The following is a 26752-nucleotide window of genomic DNA, read 5'->3' on the forward strand; positions in this document are numbered from 1 at the left end:
AAAAATGAAAATATAGAAGGCACTGGTGAGGCCACAACTGGAGTAATGTATGCAGTTCTGGTCACCACATTTCAGGAAGGACCAAATTGCTCTGACAAGCGTGCAGAGAAGGTTTACTAAAATGATGCCAAGGCTGGAGAATTGTATCTATGAGACATTGGGGTTGTTTTCCTTGGAACAGAGAAGGCTGAGGGCTGATATGATTGAGGTACCAAAAAATGGTGTGGGATGGGGATAGAATAGACAGGAAGAACCTGTTTCCCTGGGCAGAGTTCAAAAACCGGAGGTCATAGATTAGAGCTAACTGGCATAAGAATTAGAGGGGATGTGAGGGAAACCGTTTTTACGTAGAGGGTGGGAGGCATCTAGAATTTGATCTAGTTGGTGGTAGAGGCAGAGACACTAAATAGTATGTGGATTTGAACCTTAAGTACTGCAAGGCTATGGGCCAGTTGCAAAAAGTGGGATTAGAAAAGGTGTCTTTGGCTTGGCATTGACAAGATGGAGTCAATGTCCCCTTTCTGTGCTGTATCATTTCTATGTTCTGTGGAGTGACGCTTGAACAATTTCTAACTTCTGTTCATTTCAACCATGAAATGAAATTCTTGTCAATTTACCTATTCAGTTAATGAAGTACATAATAAAGGTCAGGAGGAATTTAATTCCGTTTGTGGATTTTTTTTTTGTTGACCAGAATGTAACTGACCAGCTGTCATATAATTGCGAAATTAGATGAGACAGAGGGTGATTGGGTGAGGGGCATGTGTCTGGTGATTGGGGATGTCAGGCAGTTTGTTGGGCAAGATGTGAAGTGAGTCATTAGAAAGGGAAGAGAAGTGAGAAGCGATTGGTTGTAAAGAGAAGAGAGCAGAATGCTATCAATGGTTGCCTTTTAACGCAGGGATAGCTAGCAAACTGCGAAATAGGAAAACTTAATCACAGGTAATGAATTCCTTGCAAATGAGTGTGCTTTTAATAAAGTTTGTTATCGTTATCAAAAAGAAAATTTTTACATTTAACTTATAGCTGTTGTTTTGTGCCAATTTAAATTCTGTGGTGTCAAGGAAATTTATGCTGTCCTTGTGGCTTTAAGTTTAATAGAAGGTTGATAATTGTTGAGGTATTACTGAAACATTTTTATTCTGATTGAGGGGCCAGATACCCATGTGTCAAAGTAAGTATCAAAGATAATGTTACTATATGATTACATAATGAAGGAGTTAGTAAGAATAAAAAAAATTAACCCTTGAAGTCTCACGAGCTGTTGGGTGTGGATGTTTGATCACTGTAGCATAGCCTTCGGGTTAATTTGTGATAATTACCTTTCTGTAGAGATGAGAACTCAGTCATTTGTGGATTTCAGACTTACGGAATATTGGACTTGACTGTTTGATTTTCTTTTCATCTGACCTTTGTCTGGCCTAAAAGAACTGACGCTCCTCTGGTCTCTATTTAAAGTGCCATCAGTTTGACCAGGCTTTCGCTTATTTGTGTGATTGTAAGATGCAGAGGCTATGGTGGCATGTTGTTCCCATAAGTACCCTGACAGGTTAGATTAAATTAGATTACTTACAGTGTGGAAACAGGCCCTTCGGCCCAACAAGTCCACACCGACCCGCCGAAGCGCAACCCACCCATACCCCTACATTTACCCCTTTAACCTATCACTACGGGCAATTTAGCATGGCCAATTCACCTGACTTGCACATCTTTGGACTGTGGGAGGAAACCGGAGCACCCGGAGGAAACCCACGCAGACACGGGGAGAATGTGCAAACTCCACACAGTCAGTCGCCTGAGTCGGGAATTGAACCCGGGTCTCTGGCGCTGTGAGGCAGCAGTGCTAACCACTGTGCCACCGTGCCGCCTCTTTGCTGGAGGATTCTGTGCTGTTGGTTGAAAATAGCTGGATTTTCTCAGCCAACCTGAGGCTCATTACAGGTGGAGTAACCACTCCAATCGAATTGCGTTGGGCTACTGCTTCTGGCTCCAGCCCTGGTAAGGAGAGTGATTCTAGCTCACTGTGGTCTCAGACATGCTCTGTTCTGAGCAGCAGTAGTTGCTTTGCACTGCTTCTGACTTAATCTGTCATGGACCCTGGTGCTCTCATAAATATTGGGTATGATTGTGCTCTCTAGCCTGCCATGCTTGCGTTGACTCTTGGAACGAGCAGTCCTGCTTAATCCTGTATTTCCTGCTTTTTGTCTGTAACCCTGCAAGTTTGACTTCCTCAACTCCCATTTCTTCAACTCACTTAAGAATTATTTATGAGATCAGAGAGCATTCCAGAACCCGACATTGTTGAATGAAAGAATTTTCTCAATTTAAGAACATCATAAGTGTTGCATTTAATCTTGCAACTCTTTTTATTGTTAATTTGTAGATGTGGATGTTGCTGGCTAGGCCAGCATTTTATACCTGACCCTAATTGCTTGGAGGCAGTTAAGAAACAGGCATGTTGCTTTGGGTCAAGTTTCATAAGTGGGATTTTCTTCCCGAATAGATATCAGTGAACCGGGTGGGTTTTTATGTCGATCCATAGTGGTTACACGGTTGTCATTTGGCTAACTTGTTGTTCCAGATTTATATTCAATTCAAATTTCACCATCTGCTACGGTGAGATTCAGACCAATGTCTCCAGAATGTTAGCCTGGGGTTCTGAATCATTAGTCCAGTGACGGTTAGCATTTTGGGTCCAGTGACTGTTTGTTTTTTCAGAACTGAAAATAACAGGGAAAGTCTGGTATTTATTTATGTTGGTGGGGGAGGGGCAAGTGAATAGAGTACATGGAGAATGTGTCCAGAGAGAGAGTGAAGATGGGGCTAGGCAACCGGAGATTGCTGCTGATAAACTGAGAAAAATGAATGTTAGGTAGGGTACTAAGAGAAGTGTAAATGGTTGAAATTGGGTTGGATGTGCTGGGGACAAACCAATGAAACGGGATTTAGATGTGTGAGGTAGTTAACAAACATAGAGGACGATGTTCACATTCTGAAATTGTTAAACTCAGTAAGTCCTGAAGGCTGTAAAGGTGCTGAGGTGGAAGATGATGTATTGGTCCAGATTGTGTTCAGTCTTGCTGGAACAATGCAGCAGGCCTGAGACAGCGATGTTGGAATGGGAACACAATGGTGCTTTGAAGTGGCAGGCATCTGTAAGCTTGAGGTCATTTTTATAGGTAACGCTTAGGTGTTCAGCAAGCAGTAATCCTGTCTGCGTTTCATCTCCCTTATATAGAGGAGATCACATTATGAGCAGCGAGTATTGTTTTGGATGATATAATTAAAGGTGGGTCTGGGACCTGGAATAGTGAAAAGGAAGAAGGTAAATGAGCAACTGTTGCACCTTCTACGATTGCATGGGAAGTGCCATAGGGATGTGATAGTTGCTAGGAGTGGAGGAGAATGGACCAAGGTGTTCTGAAGGGAATGGCCCTGTGGAATGTTTTCAAGGAAGGGAGGGGGATTTGTGTCTGGCGGTGGCAGTGACAGCTTATGATCCTTAGGGTATGGTGGCTGGTGGGATTGAAAGTGAGCATCAGGTGGACTTATGGGCTGAGGGCAGAGAAGGGGTGAGGGCAGAAGTGTTGGAAATGGGTCAAACATAGCTGAAGGCTGTCAACCACGGTAGGTCTGTAAGGGAAAAAAAGGTAGACGTTTCTTCGGCATTTATTGAAATGGATGCATAAGAGAAACCGAGAGAATGGAATGGAGTCCTTACAGGGAGCAGAGGGTGTAAAGATGTATAGTCAAGGTAATTGTGGGAATCTGTGGGTTCGGTAATGGATATTAGTGGCCGTTTATCCTCAGAAATAGAACCTGAGATATCAAGGAAGGGAAAGGAGGAATCTGAGCTGGGTCAGGTGAAACTGAGAGCAAGGCAAAAATTGGAAGCAAAACTGATAAATTTTCCAATTCCGAATGAGAGGTGGTATGGTAGCTCAGTGGTTAGCACTTCTACCTCACATTGTCAGGGACCTTCGGCAACTGTCTGTGTGGAATTTGCACGTTCTCCCGGTGTTCCATGTAACCCACAAAGTCTCAAACTGAGGCCCATGTGGATTCCCGTGACTGCACGTTTGACGTTGAGAAAGTGAGGGCAGTCAAAGGAGTTGTTGCTCAAAGTGGGGACGAGTTTGGCAAGGTGAAGGAAGTTGCTGGTGGATGGGGATGGTTCAGGATTTCTCTCATAGAAGAATTGGAGAGCCCTCAGATCACCTTGATGGGGGATAGATGTGAAGAGGATGTGGCGGGTGTCAGATGAATCATAGATGTACGTGGAAAGAAATGGACAAGGGAAGAGAAAATCAAGTCAAGGTAGAAAGGAAAAGGTTTTATGGGGCAGGAACAATGAGTCTGCCTGGGCATTCCTGTAGATGTCCCTAAATGAGATTAAGTTAGTCACAGTTGTGGAAACAATAGCTTGATGTTTGATGGTAAGATCATAGGAGGAGATAGGAGGAGATGTCAGAGAGCTGTTGCACAGCCTCCGCAAGGTATTTGTCAGTACAGCAGACAACAACAGCACCACCCTTGTCAGCAGGTTTGATTACAAAGTCAGGGTTGGATCCGAGAACTCATGGAAAAATAAGTTACAAGGACATTAAGTTAAAATGGGTCAGGGGAGTAGAGAAATTTAAGGTGGCTAATCTCTCAACTACAGCTCTCAATCGACATGTCAACTGCAAGTAAGGGACCCAGCTGGAGAGTGAGTAAGAGGTGGGTAAAGCATTCTGTGGGATGGGGAGAGGACTCGTGGGCATGGATGCCAAAACATTGAAAGAAGAGTTTGAAGTCATGGTTTGCCTGAAATTCATTGCGGTAGGCGTATAAAGGGATAAAATCACATCCTTTGCTGAGTACAGATGCTTCAGCATCCAAGGAGGAGGAGAATCGACGTTTCAGGCATAAGCCCTTCTTCAGTAATGAGGAGGGCATGCCAAGCAGGCTGAGATAAAAGGTAGGGAGGAGGGGCGTTGGGAATGCGATAGGTGGAAAGAGGTTAAGGTGAGGGTGATAGGCCGGAGAGGGGGTGGGCGCGGAGAGGTCAGGAAGAAGATTGCAGGTCAAGAAGGCGGGGCTGAGTCCGAGACTTGGGACTGAGATATGGTGAGGAGAGGGGAAATGAAGAAGCTGGAGAAATCTGCATTCATCCCTGGTGGTTGGAGGGTTCCTAGGCGGAAGGTGAGGCGCTCTTCCTCCAGGTGTTGTGTTGCCATGGTCTGGCGATGGAGGAGGCCAAGGACCTGCATGTCCTTAGCGGAATGAGAGGGGGAGTTAAAGTGTTCAGCCACGGGGCGGTTGGGTTGGTTGGTGCGGGTGTCCCAGAGGTGTTCTCTGAAATGTTCCGCAAGTAGGCGGCCTGTCTCCCCAATGTAGAGGAGACTTCTATAGAGTACTTGATCCAAAATTGTTCTCTGGGAACTGTCTGCCACACAGTCTGAAAAACATCCATCTGCTGCCAACCTTTTCTTCTTGTCACTAGCAAATTTTAAATTTATGCTGCAACTCTTCCCTTAATTCTGTGGTCTTCCATATTCTCAATAAAGGCCTGTGTGGTTCTTCCAAAAGTTAGTGCATCCATCAACTGTACCATCTTGATTGGGCTAATCATATGAGATTTTCCTTTACCAAATACACACTGGAACCCCTTAGTTAAGCAGGATTTTTTGAATGAAAGCTTATTTTGTCTCTGAAATGGTTTCAACTAACTTTCCTGCCACTGACACATATAGCTGACTGCTCTGTATTTTGGGTCTTATGTTTTGCCCTTTCCTTGAATAGTGCTACAACATCAGCTCAGTCTTTAGTACTGTTCTGGTATCCATTGAGGACTGAAAGATTTTGACCAATGTCCGTAAGTGGTTTTAGCTATCAAAGATGAATTTCTCAGTGGACTGGATGAGTTACTAACTTAAATTATTATTTTTAGTGTGTATTTTCTATTGATTATCATCATGTCCATAACTTTTGTCTCTCCTTTTGTAATATAACATTCACATCATAGAATCAGAATGGTTACACCACAGACTGAAACCATTTGAGTCTTTGCTGTCTCACTGTGGTAGTAATTTGCCTGGACTCAATCCTGTCTTTCCCCTATGACCCTGCAATTCTATTTCCTTCAGGTGCTTATCTAATTCCCTATTGAAAGCCACAATTAAATCTATTCCATTACCCCTTCAGGCTGTATATACCACATCGTCACTATTTGCTAACCAAATTTTTTTTTTAACTCGTATCTGTTCTTGTTCTTTTGCCAATTTGTCCCCCTTTTTTCTTAGCCCTCTACCATTGGCAATATTTTCTTCTGTCAATTTAATCTGGACTCCTTATGAGTTGAATACCTCTGCAACCTTCTGTGTGGAACTTCCCAGCAGTTGTTGGCTGAGGTGACCTGTAGCATTCTTCTTGCCAACTTGAGGTTGCGGGAACCCCTGGTGGCAAACTGACTATGGGAGAGTTTCTTTCGGATTTGGCAAGAAGGATGTTGTATAGAATAGTCCTGTACAATACATGGATTTGCAGGCTGCCTGGAATTCTTGCGGCCTTGTGTCAGTGTTTCCTGTTTATGTTGAATGCGTAGTGTTACAGGACCCAAATTTCAACCTTTATCTTCAAGCTTTGGCTGCACCATAGCAACACACTCCTGACCTTTGGTAATCCAACATGGAGAGGGTAGGCAAAGAGAGGAATTTTTCCTAATCTGCTTCTGGGCCTGGCCATGCTGGTCAGAAACAAGTTCAGGCAGTGAGTAGTTGAGGTGGTAATTTAACCCAGCTGCCTGCCTGTCTTTTATGGCTAAATTCATGCCTGGATCTCCCTGGTGAAGAGAATTTGGTCTTCATCAGTACACTGAATTCCAATAATTTGCCCACCACAGAGAGAAGATTAGCGTATAATTATTTGGCTTATCCCTAATATCATTTTTGAATAACGTATAATATTTGCAGAATTCCAACCTTTTTTTATCATGCCTGTAACAAATGAGGGTTGGATCCTCTGAGAATCCGTATTTCCTCTCTAGCTTCCTTTATCTCATCCTAGATTACAAGTCATCTACCTTCAAGGACATCAGTCCCTCCATTGGTTCTCTTCTCTAATATTTCACACTCTCTTTAATGAGAGTGCCCACATCATCCCTAACCTTTGTGAAGTTAGGAACAAACTATGCCTGATCAACCTGCACTCTTAATAAACAGTCAAAAAATTATATACCTCAAATACCATGAACTAATGTGATGTCCAAGCAGTTACACTGTAAATAAAGTATAACAGTGATATGTATACCTCCTGAATTATGTTTCTATTACTTAGTGTGCTTTTACATTGATTTTAGGAGATGTGTTGATGTTTTTACATAGATTTTTTGAGGAATGTGGATGCCTTGAAACTTTGCTTGGTCAGCGTTACTGCAGTTATGCGGACTGTATCTTCTGATTATCCTGAATATTTGAGCAACGAGCACACTCCTGGTCCCATAGTGTCAGGGGATCATATTCACTTGCCTATTATTTGCTACCTTATCAAAGAATGTCCTGGAATCTCTTATAGAACCAGATTAAAACCGGCATTTCTTCAAGTCAACCACAGTTCAAAAATGGCCCCAGCAGGGGTTTACTTCAAAGCCGTATCAACAGTCATGTGATTTGCAGGCAGACATTTAAAACAAAACTATGCCCTCTTTTCAGTGACGTCTTTTTAAGGAAATCCACTTCCCGAAGCTTGAAATAATTCAATTTTCCATAATCTTTTAAAACTTGGTCGTTCAAGCCATTGTTAAATATAAAATGTTTTGGTGACACTATCCATTCTGCTATCTGTCAGCATGGTGTCAGGGGATCATATTCACTTGCCTATTATTTGCTACCTTATCAAAGAATGTCCTGAAATCTCAAATGTATTTATCTACTACATTATCTCTGACTAATCCCATCTTTCTGTACCACCCATCTGTAATTTTTGTCATAAGGTAGGAACAGGACTTTCATTTTCATATTTACATGGTTGTAGATCACTTGCTATTTTATTTTTTGTTTCTTGATTTTTTTTATAGCACTTCTGTAACTTATCTCAAGTCTCTTTGTATTTTCCACATATTGTCTCTTGTTGTCCCTGTACTTAGCATTATCCTTGATTTTTCTTTTATGTTGTTAGTTATGGTGTTTCAGTAGAGTTCTGAAACGGATATTCTTTTTCCAGGCTCATGTTTCCCATTGCTGTTTTGTACCATTATTTGCCTGTTTTAACTTTCCCAGTTAACTGTTCCTCTGTTGGATTTTCTGCACTTCATTCATTTTTTTTTTTGTCATGCTTGTATTTTTAGGTTTGCACATAAATTATAGTATATTGAGTACTGTTGCCTTGCTGTTGCCCATACATTCACTTTCCTCCTATCTGCTTGACTTCACAATCCATTCCTAAATTTAGTGATGAATCTTCCCTGTTTGGGCTTCCTGCATAGTCGGTTTATATACTGGAGTAATTTCACTCCCTAGTCCACTTTTTAAAATTCTTCAGATCAATTAATTTCAGGGTACCTTTATGCATTTATTATAAAATGGAAAAGTAAATGAACGCAACTGCATCATTTCAATATCCATTTACAACCAATATCTAGGTGAGGCTTTTTCAGCATCCATCATACAAAAATCTTTTTGTTTTTTCAGTACTACAATCTTAAATCTTTGTTCTCTACCCACTCAGGATCCAAGCAAAGAGTGTGACCCATATCGAATGTCTGATGGATTACCTATTGCCCCTTGTGGAGCGATTGCAAACAGTCTGTTTAATGGTATGTAAGCACCTTTTCTGTGTAATTAAATTAAAAATCAGATTGCATAGCTTATATACAACATGCTTTGATTTGGAACAGTCTGTGAATGTACATCACCTCTGTGTGTTAGAAAGAATACTACTTTGTAAAAATATTTGTTAGCCTGGTGGCACAATGTACCAAGACAACAAATACTCAGACATATTTAACCTCCCTGTGGAAGAAAGTCACTTAGAATGAAAGTAGAGTGTCAGTGAGGGTATATCTCAGAAGTGCCATTCAAAGACCTCATACAGAGCCGTGGGGCAAATTGCTGGTACATACTCCCAAGTTGAGTGTGTTGGTACCTCCAATCAAAATAAGGAAACTATTCAATTCTCAATTAATGCAATGAACATATTTTATTCAGTTAGTGTTTGTTCCAAATCATTATACTATTCAGCCAATGATTTGTTTTAAGAAATGAGCAATGGCATTCAGGTTATTGACAATTAAGAAATTGTAAATAATTCAATTAGTGTAATTTTGCTGATGGCCTTAAGTAAGAATGACATACATCTCTTGTCACTAATTCTTTTCTGTTTGTGTATCCTCTCTCCCATTCCATTGCATCACTTGTCAATGAATCTTGCTAATATTCTTTGACTTATTTCAATCAGTCACTCCTGTTCTACATGTTCTGTGTGTATTACTGATTTGTATGTTTGAAATATTTTAAGTGATTAAAGAGGAATACATACTGTTTTTCAAAAACAAAATACAGGTACACAATTCTTTGTCCGAAATTCCAAAATCTGAAAAGCTTCCAAATTCCGAATGTTTCTTGTGGAGTGTGGAGCATCATTTAGGATACAGGTGACCCACCTCCACACCCACTCAAACCACGTCACTCAGATGTGAGGTGGCAGCATGGCCCAGCATTGGCAGGTGTCAATTGAGTCTCAGTGCTCGTACTATTCACATGTGCGTCTGCTGTTAGGTGATTTTTTTATTTCACTGTGAAAATGTCATTTATTCTGAAACCTGAAAAATTCTGAAAAATAACGCCCTAAGGATTTCTGATAAAGGATTGTGCATCTGTATCTGAAATAAAAATAAGTACTAGAAACATTCAGTGTGTCAGGCAGTTCCTATGGAGAGCACCGGAAAGCTAATGGGATGGGAGATTTCTAAGTAATCAGTCCCTAGCTCCAACGCTTCCGCTTCCACTTTCACTTGAGGTGGGAGGGTGATCCAATAACTTAAGCTGCTCTAAGCGTTTTCTAGAAACTCAGCAAACAAAGACCGCTGATTAGTGGTACAGCGTAAATGCTTTTTCATTCATTGCTAGACTCCAGTATGCCCGCCTGGAAAACCACCGGCAACTAGGTAGCTCCCCCTCTATCGCAGAGGCTTCCATGCCATCTTCCACATCCTCCCACCTCATTTTTCTCGCTCTCGCTCTCTCTTGATTCATGGGACAGGCTAGATGGTGAATCTTGCTGAAAAATTGACCAATGAAATCACAGTTAAGTCCAACACTGACATAATGCAAATCAACTTCCATCAAGGATCACTTTTAAACATCCCTAATTCTTAGCTGACTTTTTTTCTTATTTTGATGCCTAAGGGCAGCAGCAGTGGTCATTCCACACCCCTGGTACCTGCTCATGGTGGAGCAAAGAATCCACCTAGCCTGACTGTTCTTTTCTACAAGGTGCATTTATCCACTGAGTTATTGAGAGCAAGCTTTATCTAGTCTTTATTCCATAATGTGTTTTCAAAATCTCATGAAATAAATTTGAATCGGCTTTTGTTGTGCTCTCACCTCTGTCTTACCCCCTCACCTATTAATTTCTTGGTTCTTTGATTTTTCATTTAGATACTTTGATACTGTACTACATTGACAATGGCACTCAAAGTGCGATTCCATTGATTAAAAAAGGCATTGCATGGTGGACAGATAAGAATGTCAAGTTCAGGAACCCAACTGGGGATTCCAATTTATCAACCATTTTTAAAGGTACCTTAATTTCAACACTGGATTATATCTTTGAATCAGTATAAGGTTTTTTTTAATGTAAATTCTATGCTGGAAATTATCTGAGTTGGTAAAAAGTTGTGCCCCTGTTTTCTTGAATGCCTTAACTTTGCAATTAATATATTTAAATAATCTTTGAGAAAAACTATATGGGTCACCTATAGTTAAGAAATTAGAGTTATAACAGTATGGTGGAGTAAGTATACCTTTTCCAGGTTGGGGTATTTGGTCTCTGACGGTAAATTGGTTGGATTTAATTGCAATTTTAGTAGATGAGTATACTGTGCAAAAAAGTCTGCTGAATAAGAAAATTAGCATTAGATTAGCAAATGTGTGGAACAGAAATACCGCAGTAATACATTAAGGAATATTCTGTTGAGTGTCGAAACTGCGTCACCTATTGATGTGCTTGAAATGATAGACTGAGAGTAATGTGGATCTTGCAGCTGCTCCTAAGGTTGCAGGCTTACTTCTAGATTTCTTATAGTTATTACATCTCAGTAGATCTATATTCCCACCTAAATCATATATAAGGCAAGTTTAGTAGGTTTGCAAATGACATCACCATTTGAAATGGTAGAGTGGGTTGTGAAGAAGGTTATCTAAGATTACAAAGAGATCTTGATCAATTGGGTCAATGGGCTGACGAATGGCAGTTAGAGTTTAATTTGGATAAATGTGAGGTATTGGATTTTGGTAAAACAAATGGAGACAATAAAAAATAAGGACTTGAGTAGTGTTGTAGAATAGAAAAACGTAGAGGTTCAGGTACATAATTCTTTGAAGTTTGTGTCACATGTAGACAGGGTGGTTAAGAAGGCATTTAACATGCTTGTCTTCATTGCTCAGATGTTAAACTATATGAATTGGGATGTTATGTAGTGAGGCCTCTTCTGGAGTACAGCGACAAGTTCTGGTTTCCCTGTTACAGGAAGGATATAATTAACCTGGAGTGAGTTCAGAAACATTTATCAGGATGTTGCCAGGAATGGAAGGTTCGAGTTATAGGGAGAGGCTGAATTAACTGGGTCCTTTTTCACTGGAATGTAAGAGGTTGAGGGGTGACCTTTGAGGTTTATAAAATCAAGAAGGGTATAGATAAGGTGAATAGCAAAGGTTTGCTATGTTTGGGGAATTCAAATTGAGGGCATATTTTTAAAGTGAGAGGAGAAATATTTTTGAAAAAGGCATAAGGGGTAAAAACATTTTTAAACAGAGTGGTTTGTGTGTGGAATGAACTTCCAGAGGAAGTGGTGAATGCAGATAGAGTTAACAACTTTTTAAAGACGTTTAGATAAGTACACAAATAAATGTTAAGAAGGATATGGGCAAAGCACATGTCAGTCGGATAGGTTAACTTGGGATTATGGTTGGCATGGACTGGTTGGATCGAAGGGTCTGTTACCATGCTGTATGACTCTGACTAATTGTCCAATTCATATTGCAGTAGGGTTAATAATTGGACAAATGTGGGCTGTCCAGTCTTGGAAGAAATTGAATAAAAGTTGAATTTCTACTTTAATGAGTAAAAGGTAAAGTTGTCATAGTTCTACCAGACCATAAGACTGCTCTCTTTTTCGAGGGAGAGATGACTGATGGTTTAATCTGAAGGTCACCATGACTTAGGTGAGGAGAGAGGTTGAGAAGGCAAATCCTTCAAGGTAACCTTAGCTGGTGTGGGAATTAAACCCACAGTGACTGTGCATTGCAAACCAGCTGTCCAGCCAACTGAGCTAACTGACCCCAGAATTAATGAATAATGACGTTGTGGAACACTATTTCTACCTAAGCTATGATATAAGGCAAGTTTCACATGTTCAAACTGAAACAAATGTCTTTGGTGTATGACCAACATGAGGACTGAGTTTAAAAACAGAAAATGCTGCAGAAATGAGCAAGTCTGGCAGCATCTGTGGAGAGAGAGAGAGAGTTGAAGTTTGAGTCCAGTGTTACTCCTCTTCAGAACTGGCTGGGCTTCCTTTTAGAATATTAAAATAGGTATAGAAATTGTAAAATCAGTTTCAAAATAAAAATAAATAGCATTTTGAATAGATAAACTTCAGGTTAAATTCAGAAATCTTTCATCTACAACTATCTCAATCTTTCAAAATTTTCCAGAAGACCTTTTCATAATTCAAGAGTTCTCTGGTGGAACTGGTTAAGTTAAAGGTAATATCATGGTATATTTTGGACTTTGGTTTGGCCACATTTGAAATGCTGTGTACAGTTCTGGTTGCCACATTACCAAAACGATGTGGATGCTTTGGAGAGGATGCAGAGGGGGTTTACCAGGATGTTGCCTTGTATGCAAGGCAGTAGCTATGAAGGGGGGTTGATTAGATTAGGATTGTTTTCATTAGAAATACAGAGGTTGAGGGGGGACTTGATTGAGGTCTACAAAATCATGAGAGGTATAGACAGGGTGGATAGCAAGAACATTTTTCTCAGAGTGGGGGACTCGATTACTAGGGGTCACGAGTTCAAGGTGAAAGGGGGAAAGTTTGAGAGGTATGCGTGAAAGGTTCTTTACGCAGAAGATGGGTAGTGCTTGTAATGCATTGTCAGCAGAGGTGGTCGACACGGGCACAATAGTGCCATTTAAGATGTATCTAGACCGATACATGAATGAGCAGAGATCAAAGGAGTACAGATCCTTAGAAAATAGGCGACAGGTTTAGATAGAGTATCTGGATTGTCGCAGGCTTAGAGGGCCAAAGGGCCTGTTCCTATGCAGTAATTTTCTTTGTTCTTATATTACAGACACTGCGAAACCTGTGAACTGGCCAAAGCCAGTGTATGAACTGGATCCAACTGATAAGGACAACAATGGATTCATCAATGAAGATTTCATTGTGTGGATGCGTACTGCAGCTTTACCCACCTTTCGCAAGCTGTACAGGCTTATTGAGAAAAAGGATGTGTTGACTCCTACATTACAACAGGGAAATTATACATTGCACATTACATACAGTATCCTTTTTACTAAAAGTGCTAAAAACTAAACATGCTGCCCGTTTATCATTTTAATTTGCCTTTTGAAGTCTTAATGAAGTACTGTGCTTGAAGTACTGATTCGTGTTTGTTCGGAAAGTATTACATTTTATATTACATTTTTTACATTACATTACAGTGTGGAATCAGGCCCTTCTGCCCAACAAGTCCACACCGACCCGCCGAAGCGCAACCCACCCATACCCCTACATTTACCCCTATACCTAACACTACGGGCAATTTAGCATGGCCAATTCACCTGACCTGCACATCTTTGGACTGTGGGAGGAAACTGGAGCACCCGGAGGAAACCCACGCAGACACGGGGAGAACGTGCAAACTCCACAGTTAGTCACCTGAGGCGGGAATTGAACCCGGGTCTCTGGCGCTGTGAGGCAACAGTGCTAACCACCGTGCCGCCCACACGGTGGTGCAGTGTACATGAGTTTACTTTCTTGCTACAATCAAATGTTTGCAGCTATCGGCCAAATAATACCTGCTATCCTTTTTTATAAACTGCATATTGGCTCATTTGCGTACCTATCTTTTCACTTTTCTAATTGCATTATGCTGTAAATGGGAATGAAATGAATATAGATGTTGCATCAACAACTATTAGACCTGCAAATACTTAAGCAGTAAAACTATATTAGTTAGGTATCTAGAGGAAAGGCAGTTCAGATTTAATTGATCATAAGAGATAAAATGTGAATTTATTCTGCAAGTCAGCCTGCTTAAAGTTACAGTTGGTTTTGCATTTTATACTTGAAGAGTGGGCGGCACGGTGGCACAGTGGTTAGCACTGCTGCCTCACAGCGCCTGAGACCCGGGTTCAATTCCTGCCTCAGGTGACTGTGCAAACTCCACACAGTCATTCTCCCCGTGTCTGCGTGGGTTTCCCCCGGGTGCTCCGGTTTCCTCCCACAATCCAAAGATGTGCAGGTCAGGTGAATTGGCCATGCTAAATTGCCCGTAGTGTTAGGTATAGGGGTAAATGTAGGGGTGTGGGTGGGTTGCGCTTCGGAGGGTCGGTGTGGACTTGTTGGGCCGAAGGGCCTGTTTCCACACTGTAATGTAATCTAATCTAATATGTCTCTGCTTGTACAGTGACATAATCTCAACTATGAAATCAGCAACAGATCAATTTTGTAAATTACTGTACCAATTATCCTGTTTGCACATCTGAATTGTGGAAAGAAGGAAATATTACAGTTTGCATGCAATTTTCTCTAATGGCATCAGGAAAATTTTCATTCTGTGACAAGATAACAAATATGGCTTATCTTTTCATTTTATTAGATCTGTTTGAGCTGTCAAGTAATTGGTCTCAAATTTTTAAAAAAAATTAATTTATGGGATGTGGGCATCGCTGACTGGGCCAAATCTATTGCCCATCCCAAACTGCCCTTGAGAAAATGGTGGTCAGGCTCCTCCTTGAACCACTGCAGTCCATTTGCTGTAGATAGACTAACAAGGAACTGATTTCCTGCATTTTGATCCAGCAACACTGAGGAAATAGCAATTCTATTTCTCAGTCAGTATGGTGAGTGGCTTGGAGGGAACCATGCAGGTGGTGGTGTTTTCATATATCTGCTTTCCTTGTCCGTCTAAGTGAAAGTGACAGGTGCTGTCTAAAGATCTATGATAAATTGCTATAGTGCACCTTATAGACGGTACATACTGTTGATAGTGTACATCATTGATGGAAGGAGTGAATGTTGGAAGATGTGGTGCCAATCAAGTGAGCTGTTCTGTTCTGTTCTGTCAATTTGGTTGTGCAGTTGAAACCACATTTGTCCAGACAAGTAATGAATGTTCCATCTAATATTTGAAATTCTTCCTTTATGTCAGCCATTATAATTGCACAGCATTTTCTGGAGTAGTATAAAAAGATTAGATTGACAAAGAAGTTGTAAAAGATTTGTTTTGAGCTAATGAAAGCTTTGCTCACCCCAACTGAAGCGTTACAAAAAAATATATCTACTACCTGGACTCGTATATAAAAGTGAAAATGGTCAAGAGAATGTTACCCTTTATTGTGTAAGATTACAGTATTGAGAAAAGTGCAAAGAGAGTGTGCAATGTACAAAGTATGATTACAATTTATAAATGGTGTAACATACCAAATTACCTAGTCAGAACAGCTAGAATGTGAAATCCAATTCTAATTTTAAATGAAAGTTAAAATTGCTCACTTATTTCCTCCAACAGGTGGAAATTAATCTATAATTGAATAAATAGTGTAATCAATTTTGAAAATTGGACTGTGCCATGAAATAATGTATGAACACTCAAAATGCTACTTCATTAAATGTTATCTGGTTTGATCCCAGGTCTGAGCCGAATTAGCTGATTTGTTGGACTTTTGCAGTTGACTGAGACAGGATGCCCCCTTCTAATCTCTGTGATCATTGCTGGGAAGTACCTTTTGAGCCAGTGTAGGATTGGTTCAGATTTGATACTTTCCAGAGTCAAATAGTAAAGTTTAGGCACTTCCTCACAGAGAACACCAGCCTGATGATGATATAGCCCCATATTTCATCATAGCTGAGCAGTTCAATATGTGCTGTCAGTGTAAGAATGTGAGGTGACTTTTGGTCTCATTGGGATTTAATGTGTTCAGAAGTAACTGAACAAAAGGGGGATTAAATAAGCATTCTTGAAAATTAATCTAGAAAAAATAAATCAATGATCAAGAAGTGTAAGATTTAAGTTAAGTACTAGTCTTCCTATACTAAACCGTTCAGATTATCCAGTGCGCAGCTTTGATGGGCGAAAAAGGATGATCTTGAGCACTATTTCTTGGATGGGAGGAAAGAATCCATTCCTTGGGATTGCGTACATCACTGTTGGTTCTATCTGCTTCTTTCTGGGAGTCGTACTACTGATCATCCATCACAAATATGGAAGCCGCAACACAAGCGCTGACATTCCTAATTAGTAGTGTCTTTGCAACAGAATAATTGCATGTGCATCCATCTAAAGTTCTGATATATGATGAAGCTTTAGGAAGATCTTAGAAAGCAATTCCAGTTATTGTATATGAAGTGAGATTTGGCTGTGTCTTTGGTGCATTGTCAGTATCTGATTGATGTCTGCGAAAATATGCTGAAAACATTTTGATTTGCAGGTGAAGCAGTATAGTGCAAAATTGCTTGATCACGTTTTTAAACAATCGATGTTAATGGCTATAAATTCTAAAATCTGTGCATATAGATGTTAATATTCTTGGACCTATTCTAGAAATTGCTTTTAATATTTCTTAAGCAATGGTAAAAATTAATTGCACTTTTGTTCTTTCTTACCAACCAGAAATTCAGTGGAATGTGCAAGTTCAGATAAGGACCGATTGAAATGTACGTGTTATTTTCTGTACATATGGTGATTATTTCCCCTTAGCGTTAACAAACTGCAACTAGCTCTAGTGATCGTTAGCTAAGACACAACACTGGTCAAATGTATGTATAATTGTCAATATGTCTTATTTTCAGTTCCTGTAGATAATTGTTTTGTCTCTTCTGTGAAAACGAAAAATTGAAATTATTTTGCTTACTGTTTTTGACCAATGCATTCACATGCCACCAATAAATAAGTAGTTAATTGGCAGCTGAAATTGGAGGAGAGGAATGAAATCAGTATAATATTTCAACACAACATATTACAGATCATAATCTTTTATGCTATAAAGTATCTTCAAATAATGGTGATTTCCCAAAACCCTATACCAAATATTCTTGTCATTATCATTTCTAGAACAACCTGGCTGCAGATGGTGTAACTAAAAGCTATTTTAGCAGGGTAAACAAAAACCTTCTGTTGCAACGAGAGTAAATGTGAGCTGGTAACCAATGGCGATCATACTGAGTAGTTGCAACTCTCTTATGATTTATGTTGTCAAACATCTCTTGTTTTTGAGGTCATTAGCTCCTTTACTACAAGTTGTTGAGGGAATTAGTGTGTGTTTCCTTTATGGGAGGCGAAGTGGGAGTAACACGATCGGGTTAGTAGGTGTGCGGGGGTGGGAGGGAGCTGGATTTTGACAACAGAGTGCAAATTTTGTCAGTTGTAATTTATTGGAATGTAAGTGATATTATTGGTATGAAAATAAAGGTCTGGCTGTAAATGGCTCAATGTTGCTATGTCTAGTGCTGGAGAAATTATTCTTGCGCAGATTTGGGAAAGGGGAGTTTTCCTTTTCTTCTTGAAAAAATAAGCAAACAATTTCCTGTTCCAGTTCCACTCTTTGTTGTGAAATTCTTCTCAATAGATTGAAACATAAAAGTATTTTCTTTTGGGGCTGAGGAATGAATATTTACGAACGCACAGACCACAGCATAAATCAGCCATGCAACAGAGAGTTAAAAGTATTGTCCTAGCTACTGTTGGAAAAAATTCTTGTGAAATGAATGTAATTAAAGTTTATTTATCACACTTTTGAAAATTTGTATTTTTTTAAATAATTACTTGGTTAAGTTGTTTCTAAAGATTGTTGGAACTTGCTTTAGGCTGTTACCAATTGGATTAAAGATCTTTTCAGATGAAACATACATTTAGTCTTTTGACAGACTCTTTCTGAAAGCTCCTTGTTGTTTTATGTGGCTGATCTCTGGAGTTAGGAAATTGTGGATTACAGATATTTGAATTAAAATTTGTTTAGTCCGCATTGCAATACAAAAGAGTTCATTAACTGACTTTTCGTTGTTAAAGGAATCCTTTTATAAATTAATCAGTTTGTTGAACTCTATGTTCATACCTGTCCAATATAATTTGACCTTTCTTTAAAGCAGTTGGAAACTCTCAATCCAAAAATCGGATACTTGAATACCAACACCCTTTTTAGGCATAGAAAATACTTGAATGCAAGTATCCATCTCTAGGTGCGACAAATGATGTTTATATCAAATATTTTGTGTTTCAATAAAGTGCAACTGCACTTACTGGCCTTGCATTTGTGCTGATAGATCAATAAAGTCATAGTTCAAAATTACACCTCTTTTTGTGTCTCACTATATCATAAAAATATTGCTGAATTTTTTTTAAAGGAATATGCACAAGTACATGGTTATAGGTTATTTGAAATTCTGTGCTATGACTTGAAGTACAACTCTTCCAAGGACTTTGTTTTATAAGTTGTTAAGGCATATACGGTCCAAACTAAATCCTGAGTCAATGTTGAGTTGCTGATCTCAACTTGGATAATTCTATGAAGGTCTGAATTGGATCCAAAACCTTTGGATTGGGGAAGATTTGGCATGTTTCACAGCAGATTGTAACAGTGCAATAAAAACACAGTACTGCAGATGCTGTCAGTAGATGACAATTACTTCAAGAAACTAATCAAATTTGCCATACATTACCTAGCCAATGCAAATTAACTATGAATTATCCATATACTGTGTATGCTGCAGCTAGCCAATTAATAAACTGATGGTGAAATGCCTGGACATATCAGGATTCAACTATATTTCTGATCATGCTATGGATTGTGCGTTAGACAACGTTAATAAGGTCTATTTTTCCAGAGCTATGTATGCAGTAAGAAGAGACATTATACCTCAGCCGGCTGAGAATTGATACTCTATTGTGGAACAGCTGAGTGCACTGTCTGGTTAAATGCCATTTCTTGTATTGATTAAACCTATTTGTACCTGAAAATGGTTTCATATTTAGGCATTGTGTCTTTTGCTTAAAGTTAAATTGAATTTTGGAATCTAATCTCAATCTATTAAAAGCCATATCCATTGATTCTAAACAATATAAAATTGAGAACAGGCTTGTCAAATTTGTCATTTCACTGGCTGGGTGAGGAAATGAAGTAGAAAGAATTGAAATAAAATGTGAGAAAGATGGAGAATGCTTGAATATTCCCAATGTATTGCAGGGAAGGGTAAGTAGTGGTGCATAAACAGAATCAAAATCATCCTTCAGAATGTGAGAGAGATTGAGTTTGGATGATCATCCTAAATCAGTATCCTGTTCCTGCCTTATCTCCATAACCCTTGATTCCACTATCCTTGAGAGCTCTATCCAACTCTTTCTTAAATGAATCCAGAGACTGGGCCTCCACTGCCCTCTGGGGCAGAGCATTCCACACAGCCACCACTCTCTGGGTGAAGAAGTTTCTCCTCATCTCTGTCCTAAATGGTATACCCCTGTATTTTTAAGCTGTCTCCTCTGATTCGGCACTCACCCATCAGCAGAAACATGTTACCTGCCTCCCGAGCGTCCAATCCTTTAATAATCTTATATGTCTCAATCAGATCCCCTCTCAGTCTTCTAAACTCAAGGGTATACAAGCCCAGTCACTCCAGTCTTTCAGCGTAAGGTAGTCCTGCCATTCCAGGAATTGACCTCATGAACCTATGTTGCACTCCCTCAATAGCCAGAATGTTTTTCCTCAAATTTGGAGACCATAACTGCACACAGTACTCCAGGAGTGGTCTCACCAGGACCGTGTACAGCTGCAGAAGAACCTCTTTGCTTCTATACTTAATCCCTCTTGTTATGAAAGCCAGCATGCTATTAGTCTTCTTCACTACCTGCTGTACCTGCATGCTTACCTTCACTGACTGGTGTACAAGAACTCTTTGTACTGCCCCTTTACCTAAATTGATTCCATTGAGGTAGTAATCTGCCTTCCTGTTCTTGCCACCAAAGTGGACTACCATACATTTATCCACAGTAAACTGCATCTGCCATGCATCTGACCACTCACCTAACCTGTCCAGGTCACCCTGTAATCTCCTAATATACTCCTCACATTTCACCCTGCCACCCAGCTTAGTATCATCAGCAAATTTGCTAATGTTATTACTAATACCATCTTCTATATCATTAATATATATTGTAAAAAGCTGCAGTCCCAGCACTGATCCCAGCGGCACCCCACTGGTCACTGCCTGCCATTCCGAAATGGAACCGTTTATCACTACTCTTTGTTTCCTGTCAGCCAACCAACTTTCAATCCAAGTCAGTACTTTGCCCCCAATACCATGCGCCCTAATTTTGCTCACTAACCTCCTATGTTGGACTTTATCAAAAGCTTTATATAAATGATTTGGATGTGAGCATAAGAGGTATAGTTAGTAAGTTAGCAGATGACACCAAAATTGGAGGTGTAGTGGACAATGAAGAAGGTTAACTCAGAGTACAACGGGATCTTGATCAGATGGGCCAATAGGCTGCGGAGTGGCAGATGGAGTTTCAATTAGATACATGTGAGGTGCTGCATTTTGGGAAAGCAAATCTTGGCAGGACTTATACACTTAATGGTAAAGTCCTAGGGAGTGTTGCTGAACAAAGACACCTTGGAGTGTAGGGTCATAGTTCCTTGAAAGCGGAGTAGCAGGTAGATAGGACAGTGAAGAAGGCATTTGGTATGCTTTCCTTTATTGGTCAGAGTATTGAGTACAGGAGTTGGGAGGTCATGTTGCGGCGGTACAGGACATTGGTTAGGCCACTTGGAATATTGCATGTGGTTCTGGTCTCATTCCTATAGGAAAGATATTGTGAAACTTGTAAGGGTTCAGAAAAGATTTACAAGGATGTTGCCAGGGTTGGAGGATTTGAGCTATAGGGAGGTTATGACTATTTTCCCTGGAGCGTTGGAAGCTGAGGGGTGATCTTATAGAGGTTTATAAAATCATGGGCATAGACAAGATAAATAAGCAAAGTCTTTTTCCTGGCGTAGGGAAGTCCAGAACTAAAGGGCATAGGTTTAGGGTGAGAGGAGAAATATACAAAAGAGATCTAAGGGGCAATTTTTCATGCAAAGGGTGGTAAGCATATGAAATGAGCTGTCAGAGGAAATGGTGGAGGCTGGTACAATTGCAACATTTAAAAGGCATTTGGATGGGTAAATGAACAGGAAGAGTTTGGAGGGCTATGAGCCAGGTGCTGGCAGGTGGGATTAGATTGGGTTAGGATATCTGATTGGCATGGATGAGTTGGACTGAAAGGTCTGTTTCGATGCTGTACATCTTAATGATTATAATTCTGTCCCATTGGCCCTGTCTTTCTCTGGAACTTCATACTTGGCATTTCTAATACTTGTATTTTTCCTTTTCATTCCACCATTGTTAAAATGTTACAATTGTAGCTCTGATTGCAGACACTTCCTGAACAATGTGTAAAGTGGACAAAATAGACAGTAGGTGCAGGAATAGGCCATTTGGCCCTTCGAGCCAGCACCACCATTCATTATGATCATGGCTGATCATCCACAATCAGTATCCTGTTCCTGCATCAAAACATCAACATTTCAAAAGCTGTGACCTCAGAATATCTGAGGGCTAATTTTGCAAGGCTATTCCTGGCAAAAAGCTGAGATCATTGGCAGTAAAGTGCAGAATCTTCCCTCTGTGTTACTCACATATATGATCAATCAGGCCAGCCTCTCGTGCATTGACAATTTCAATGTTGTTTAAGCTTTATAACCTTGTCACAGTTCTTTAATTATGTTACAGTCCTGAACAAATCACTATTGTGACTGGATATTTTGTGATTCATTATTTGTGGCATGAGCTCAGTGAATGCCAGAAAGCAAAAGAATGGATCAGCAGAGAAGGCTGAGGGGGACATGATCTGAAGTGTATAAAATTGAGGGGGCATGGACAGGGTGAATATAAAGCACTGTTCCCCTTAGTTGAAGGGTCAATAAAAGGGGGACATCATTTTAAAGTGAAAGGCAAGAGGTTTAGAGGAGATTTCAGGAAAATCTTTTGACTCAGAGAGTGGTTGGACTCTGAAATGTGCTTCCTGGGAGGGTACTTGAGGAGGAAAATATCACAACTTTTAAAAAGTACTTGTCATAAAATTCAAAGTGTAAGTGTAATACGGCAAGTATACTTTGGCAGTACAGACGATGGACTAGGGGACCTCCTCTGTGCTGTACGATTCTATGACTATAAATCCTAAGTGCAACTGAAGAAATGTATATGTAACAATGTTACTTTGTCTACTACATAACAACCTTCTTTATTAACTGAGAAAAATCAACATAGTTTGGAAACACCAGTCACTCAGAAATGTTTGAGTGCACCCAAGAAACTAATTTTGATTTGTTCCTTGAGAGTAGAAATGTGGAGGATGCAATTTGTATAAGTGAAATGTTATTTGTTTCAATCACTCATCCAACAGGTAAATATTTATATCTGTTGTGTTTTCCAGTTCTCTTACATGGTTAAACATTCATGGACGAGTTCAACTGAAGGGTCTGTTTCTGTGCTACATGCTGTGACAATATCGTTCTATAATCCAGATAATTCTGAAATCCAGAAATGTTTTGGTCACAATCCTACCACTCTATAGAGGTTACAGTGTATTACACTCTGTACAGAATAGCATTAGTTACATAAGTTCCAGTTAATGAACAAAGCATGCATTTCACCCTCATGCATACTTTCTCACTCCTACATTGTAGTTGAAGCCACTTTTTAAATTCTACATATTTTGTTTTCTATTTTACCAGCTATTCCTATGGGCGTACTCTCTTATTCCTTCAAGATGTGGGAATTTTTATACTTGTCCATGTATTTGGATAAACTTTGTATCCATGAAAGAAAAAAATGTTTATATCACTGTAGGTACTGGTTCCGTTATATTCCTGAAACAAATTCTCCTGGCCTTCAGAGAGCAACATAATTCCACATCTTGTCTTACGATTTTGTTGATAAATAATTAATAAAATGAGTAATTGCAGGATCAAAATATTTTGCATTTATTGTTTAACTAGCTCTTTTCTGCGGTAAAGCTCTGCTTTTTATAATTCAAGTTTGTGCACCATTACGTCCATTGCAAGTCCAATGTTTGCTTTTCTGCACTTTTCAGGTAAAAAGGTCTGAAGAAAATTTTAAACAATTTAAAAGTACCTGAAAGAATGTTCTAAAAAAAAATGAAGGTACCCATGATATATTTCTGTTCCAGAAAGAATATATTTGCAAATGTACAATCTGCCATATTGCTTCCTGGAGTGTTTGCATGTGGTATTCATTGGTATAATTTAATTTAGTCATTTACCCTGACTAAATTAGTTATTTAAGTTATTAAACATTTTCTTAAAGCAGAATACTTTTAAAGGGTTTTGAAAAATGCTATTTATAAATACATTGAAAAATATGACCTGAGACCAAGTTATAATTATCAATCAACACGTCAAGCAGAATCTTTTTAGTAAAAAATTAATAGCTTTGTCTCCCCCCTCAAATTTGTTTTCAGTCTATTGCAACACAATGCAAACACTAACCTGAACACACATCTTTAATACTATTTCTTTATTACCATATATACACAGCACTTAATGTCATGATAAATTATACATTTTTGTGCAACATTTCAATCACATACAGTAATCAAATTTGACACAATCCATTAATTTAAATTGAAAATAAGTTATAGATTAAACTCCCGGAAGAACTTTGTTTTCAAAGTGAACTTAATATCTTCAAATTTGCAGAACTCAAACTGCAACAAGAATTACTAAGAGATTTGCACAGCCTTGCTCTTTACATGGAAATGTTCAAGAAACTATAGAGGCAAAATTTCTTAAGAGGTTTTTGATGTAGTTATTGAGTCATAGAGTGTTAGATAAAATGAAGTTAAAAATCACACACCAGCTTATAATCCAGCAGGTTTATTTGAAAGCACTAGCTTTCGGAGCGCTTGTTCTTCATTAGGTAGTTGTGGAGTATAAGATCATATGAATCCATGTACGATTCTGTAAATGTTTTTTAGATTAGAATCAGTCTGAACATTAGGGCTGGACAGCCTCAGACAGGGCACCTCACACCTTCAATGCCTTATCTGGGCCAACATGGCACCTATTGTTAAAGTTCACTTGAGAATGTAACTTTGAGAAAGTTCTGGTATATGCACATGAAAGAACTGAAACCAACATGCCTGATCTAAAAGATGAGAGACTGAACAAATACTTTAGGTCTTTTTCAATATATCATTTCAGTTACATCAGACTGTAAACTTCTGCTATATTCCCGCATACGCCGAACCGCCGCCCAGAGCGCTACTCGCGCGCTCCGTTTAACAGACAGTTAGCGCTCCATTCGCGCCTTACATTTCGTCAAACCGCCTCAAACGTCAACAACATTCTTTTATTTAACACGCACGCGCCAACGATTATTTAGAAAATATTGCGGCCGATTCTGCACATATTCTAAAGAAAACTTGACATTGTCAAAATGCCGCTGTGAATGGAGCACTAGCGAAGCTTGGACGGTTGTCTTGGTAAAATGTCGGCAGAGGAAGACACGGAGTTGCGGGACTTACTGGTGCAAACCCTGGAGAATAGCGGCGTCCTCAACAAGATCAAGGTAATGCACCATCACCCTAGGCCGCAGGTCGTCGCCGCCGCCATTTGTTGTGGGGGCCACTGGTTTGTACGGGCTTGAGGTGCCAACAAGGTTTGTGTCACCTGATAGCGAGTTTGTTTAATGGATGAACTTGGAGGCGTCCCTTTGGGGTTTTAGCTCATGTCGACAGCTCTTCAGCAACAACATGTTGAGGTTTATCATCATTTCAGGTCTTGACACCTTCACTCTTATTATCAAGATTAATGCCACTTTTTACCCAGTTGCTATCAGTTTTGAGGAATTTAAAACAGATGAGGTGACATATTTTCTCAAAGAGGGTCATCGGCCTTTAAAACTCTCTTCCTGAAAAGATGCTGGAAGACGAGTCTGAATATTTTGAGACAAAAGTATAGATTTTGAGCAAGTTACGGGTTGAAAAACTATTGGAATTTTGGCAGGAATGTAGCTTTAAGATGACAGTCAGATATGATTTTAATAAATGGCGGAGAAGACTCAATTTTCGTAATGATGCTCTTTGAAGAACTTTTCTGTGTGAATTAGCTGTCGAGTTTTCTACATCACAACAGTGGCTACATTTAAAAAGTACTTAATTATTTGTAAACACTTTAGAATGTCCTGAGGTTTTGAAATATGTCATATAAACATAAATCTGGCTTCCTTATGTGATGTCAAAAGCTAAGGGTGGTTTTGTATGAATATTGTACTTTGATCAGTCTTTTTATCAATTTCCACTCCACAACATTTGTATATGCTTGTTACAGCTATTGTGGTAAGCATGTTAATTGAGTCTGTGCTCATTAGTGATTTTCATTGTACTGACATAGTAAATTATTCAGTTATTATAGATAAGTTGTGCGCATAATGGTCCTGAATGCACACATCACCTCAAAGTAGATGCAGGTACAGTTACAACTTAAAACATATTTGGGCAGGAATAATCATGAATAGGGAAGGTTTAGAGTGATATGGGCCAGATATAGACAAATGGGACTACTTTAGTTTGGGGAAACTTGGTCAGCATGGATCGGTTGGACTGAAGTTCTGTCCTTGTGAATCTTCATGACTCTGTGAATGGTCATCGGACCCAAAATGCCTGCTTTCTCTCTATAAATGGTGACAGACCTGCTGAGTTTCTCTAGCAATTTCTGTTTCTGAGACCTTACCCCTTGTCCTTTTATTTTTCATAGCTGCTTTGTCGAACTCAGTACATTTACTCTACACTTCCCCTACACACCAAGTTCTCATTGCACCCATTAAGAGAAATCAAATGTGTCAACTCTTACAAGGAAGTGAATTGAACCCAAAAGTGGAAGAAATTCCCTGATTTTAGTGTGCTAAACCTGTTCTAAGCTTTTAGCATACTTAGCTTCACTTCTTTTAAAGCAATCATCTTTCTAACTCATCCATTTGGCTTGAAACTTAGACTACGTATGGATGCTACCCGAAGACCCTTGCGAAGTACAATTAACACTTTTTTGAGATGGATTTGCTGCATCAGGTGGGAGAACAGGCATGCTCACAAAAGTATTGTTGGAGCAGCTAATAGCCCAAGCCACTGCCATACAAAAGCATATGCCAGCCCAGCTGACTTGGTTAAGGGTGCCTGAGTTCCATCTAACAAAGTTAATCTTCTCTCAGCTG

At 39.5% G+C, this 26752-nt stretch overlaps 2 protein-coding genes across 5 annotated transcripts in view; both read left to right on the forward strand.

Annotated features, from left to right (window-relative positions):
• LOC122552955 (cell cycle control protein 50A-like) overlaps window positions 1–18776 on the forward strand; it is a 32532-nt gene extending 13756 nt beyond the window's left edge. The window contains exons 4-7 of the mRNA XM_043696267.2: window positions 8707–8794; window positions 10638–10778; window positions 13557–13766; window positions 16535–18776. Of these exons, the coding sequence (XP_043552202.1) occupies window positions 8707–8794; window positions 10638–10778; window positions 13557–13766; window positions 16535–16728 (633 nt within the window). The 3' untranslated portion in view covers window positions 16729–18776. The remainder of the gene's footprint in view (window positions 1–8706; window positions 8795–10637; window positions 10779–13556; window positions 13767–16534) is intronic.
• A 6040-nt stretch (window positions 18777–24816) lies between these two features.
• Window positions 24817–26752, forward strand: part of cep43 (centrosomal protein 43) — a 114932-nt gene continuing 112996 nt past the window's right edge. For 2 of the 4 annotated variants that reach the window (XM_087991508.1, XM_087991509.1), the window contains exon 1: window positions 24818–25111. In XM_087991508.1, the coding sequence (XP_087847634.1) occupies window positions 25031–25111 (81 nt within the window). In that variant the 5' untranslated portion in view covers window positions 24818–25030. Of the gene's footprint in view, window positions 25112–26752 lie in introns of all 4 variants that reach the window. The other 2 variants (XM_043696270.2, XM_087991510.1) reach the window with 2 other exon arrangements.

The sequence above is a fragment of the Chiloscyllium plagiosum genome, unplaced genomic scaffold (genome assembly GCF_037043375.1).
Source record: "Chiloscyllium plagiosum isolate Xiang-an unplaced genomic scaffold, Cpla_swu_hap1 HiC_scaffold_10, whole genome shotgun sequence".
NCBI lineage: Eukaryota > Metazoa > Chordata > Chondrichthyes > Orectolobiformes > Hemiscylliidae > Chiloscyllium > Chiloscyllium plagiosum.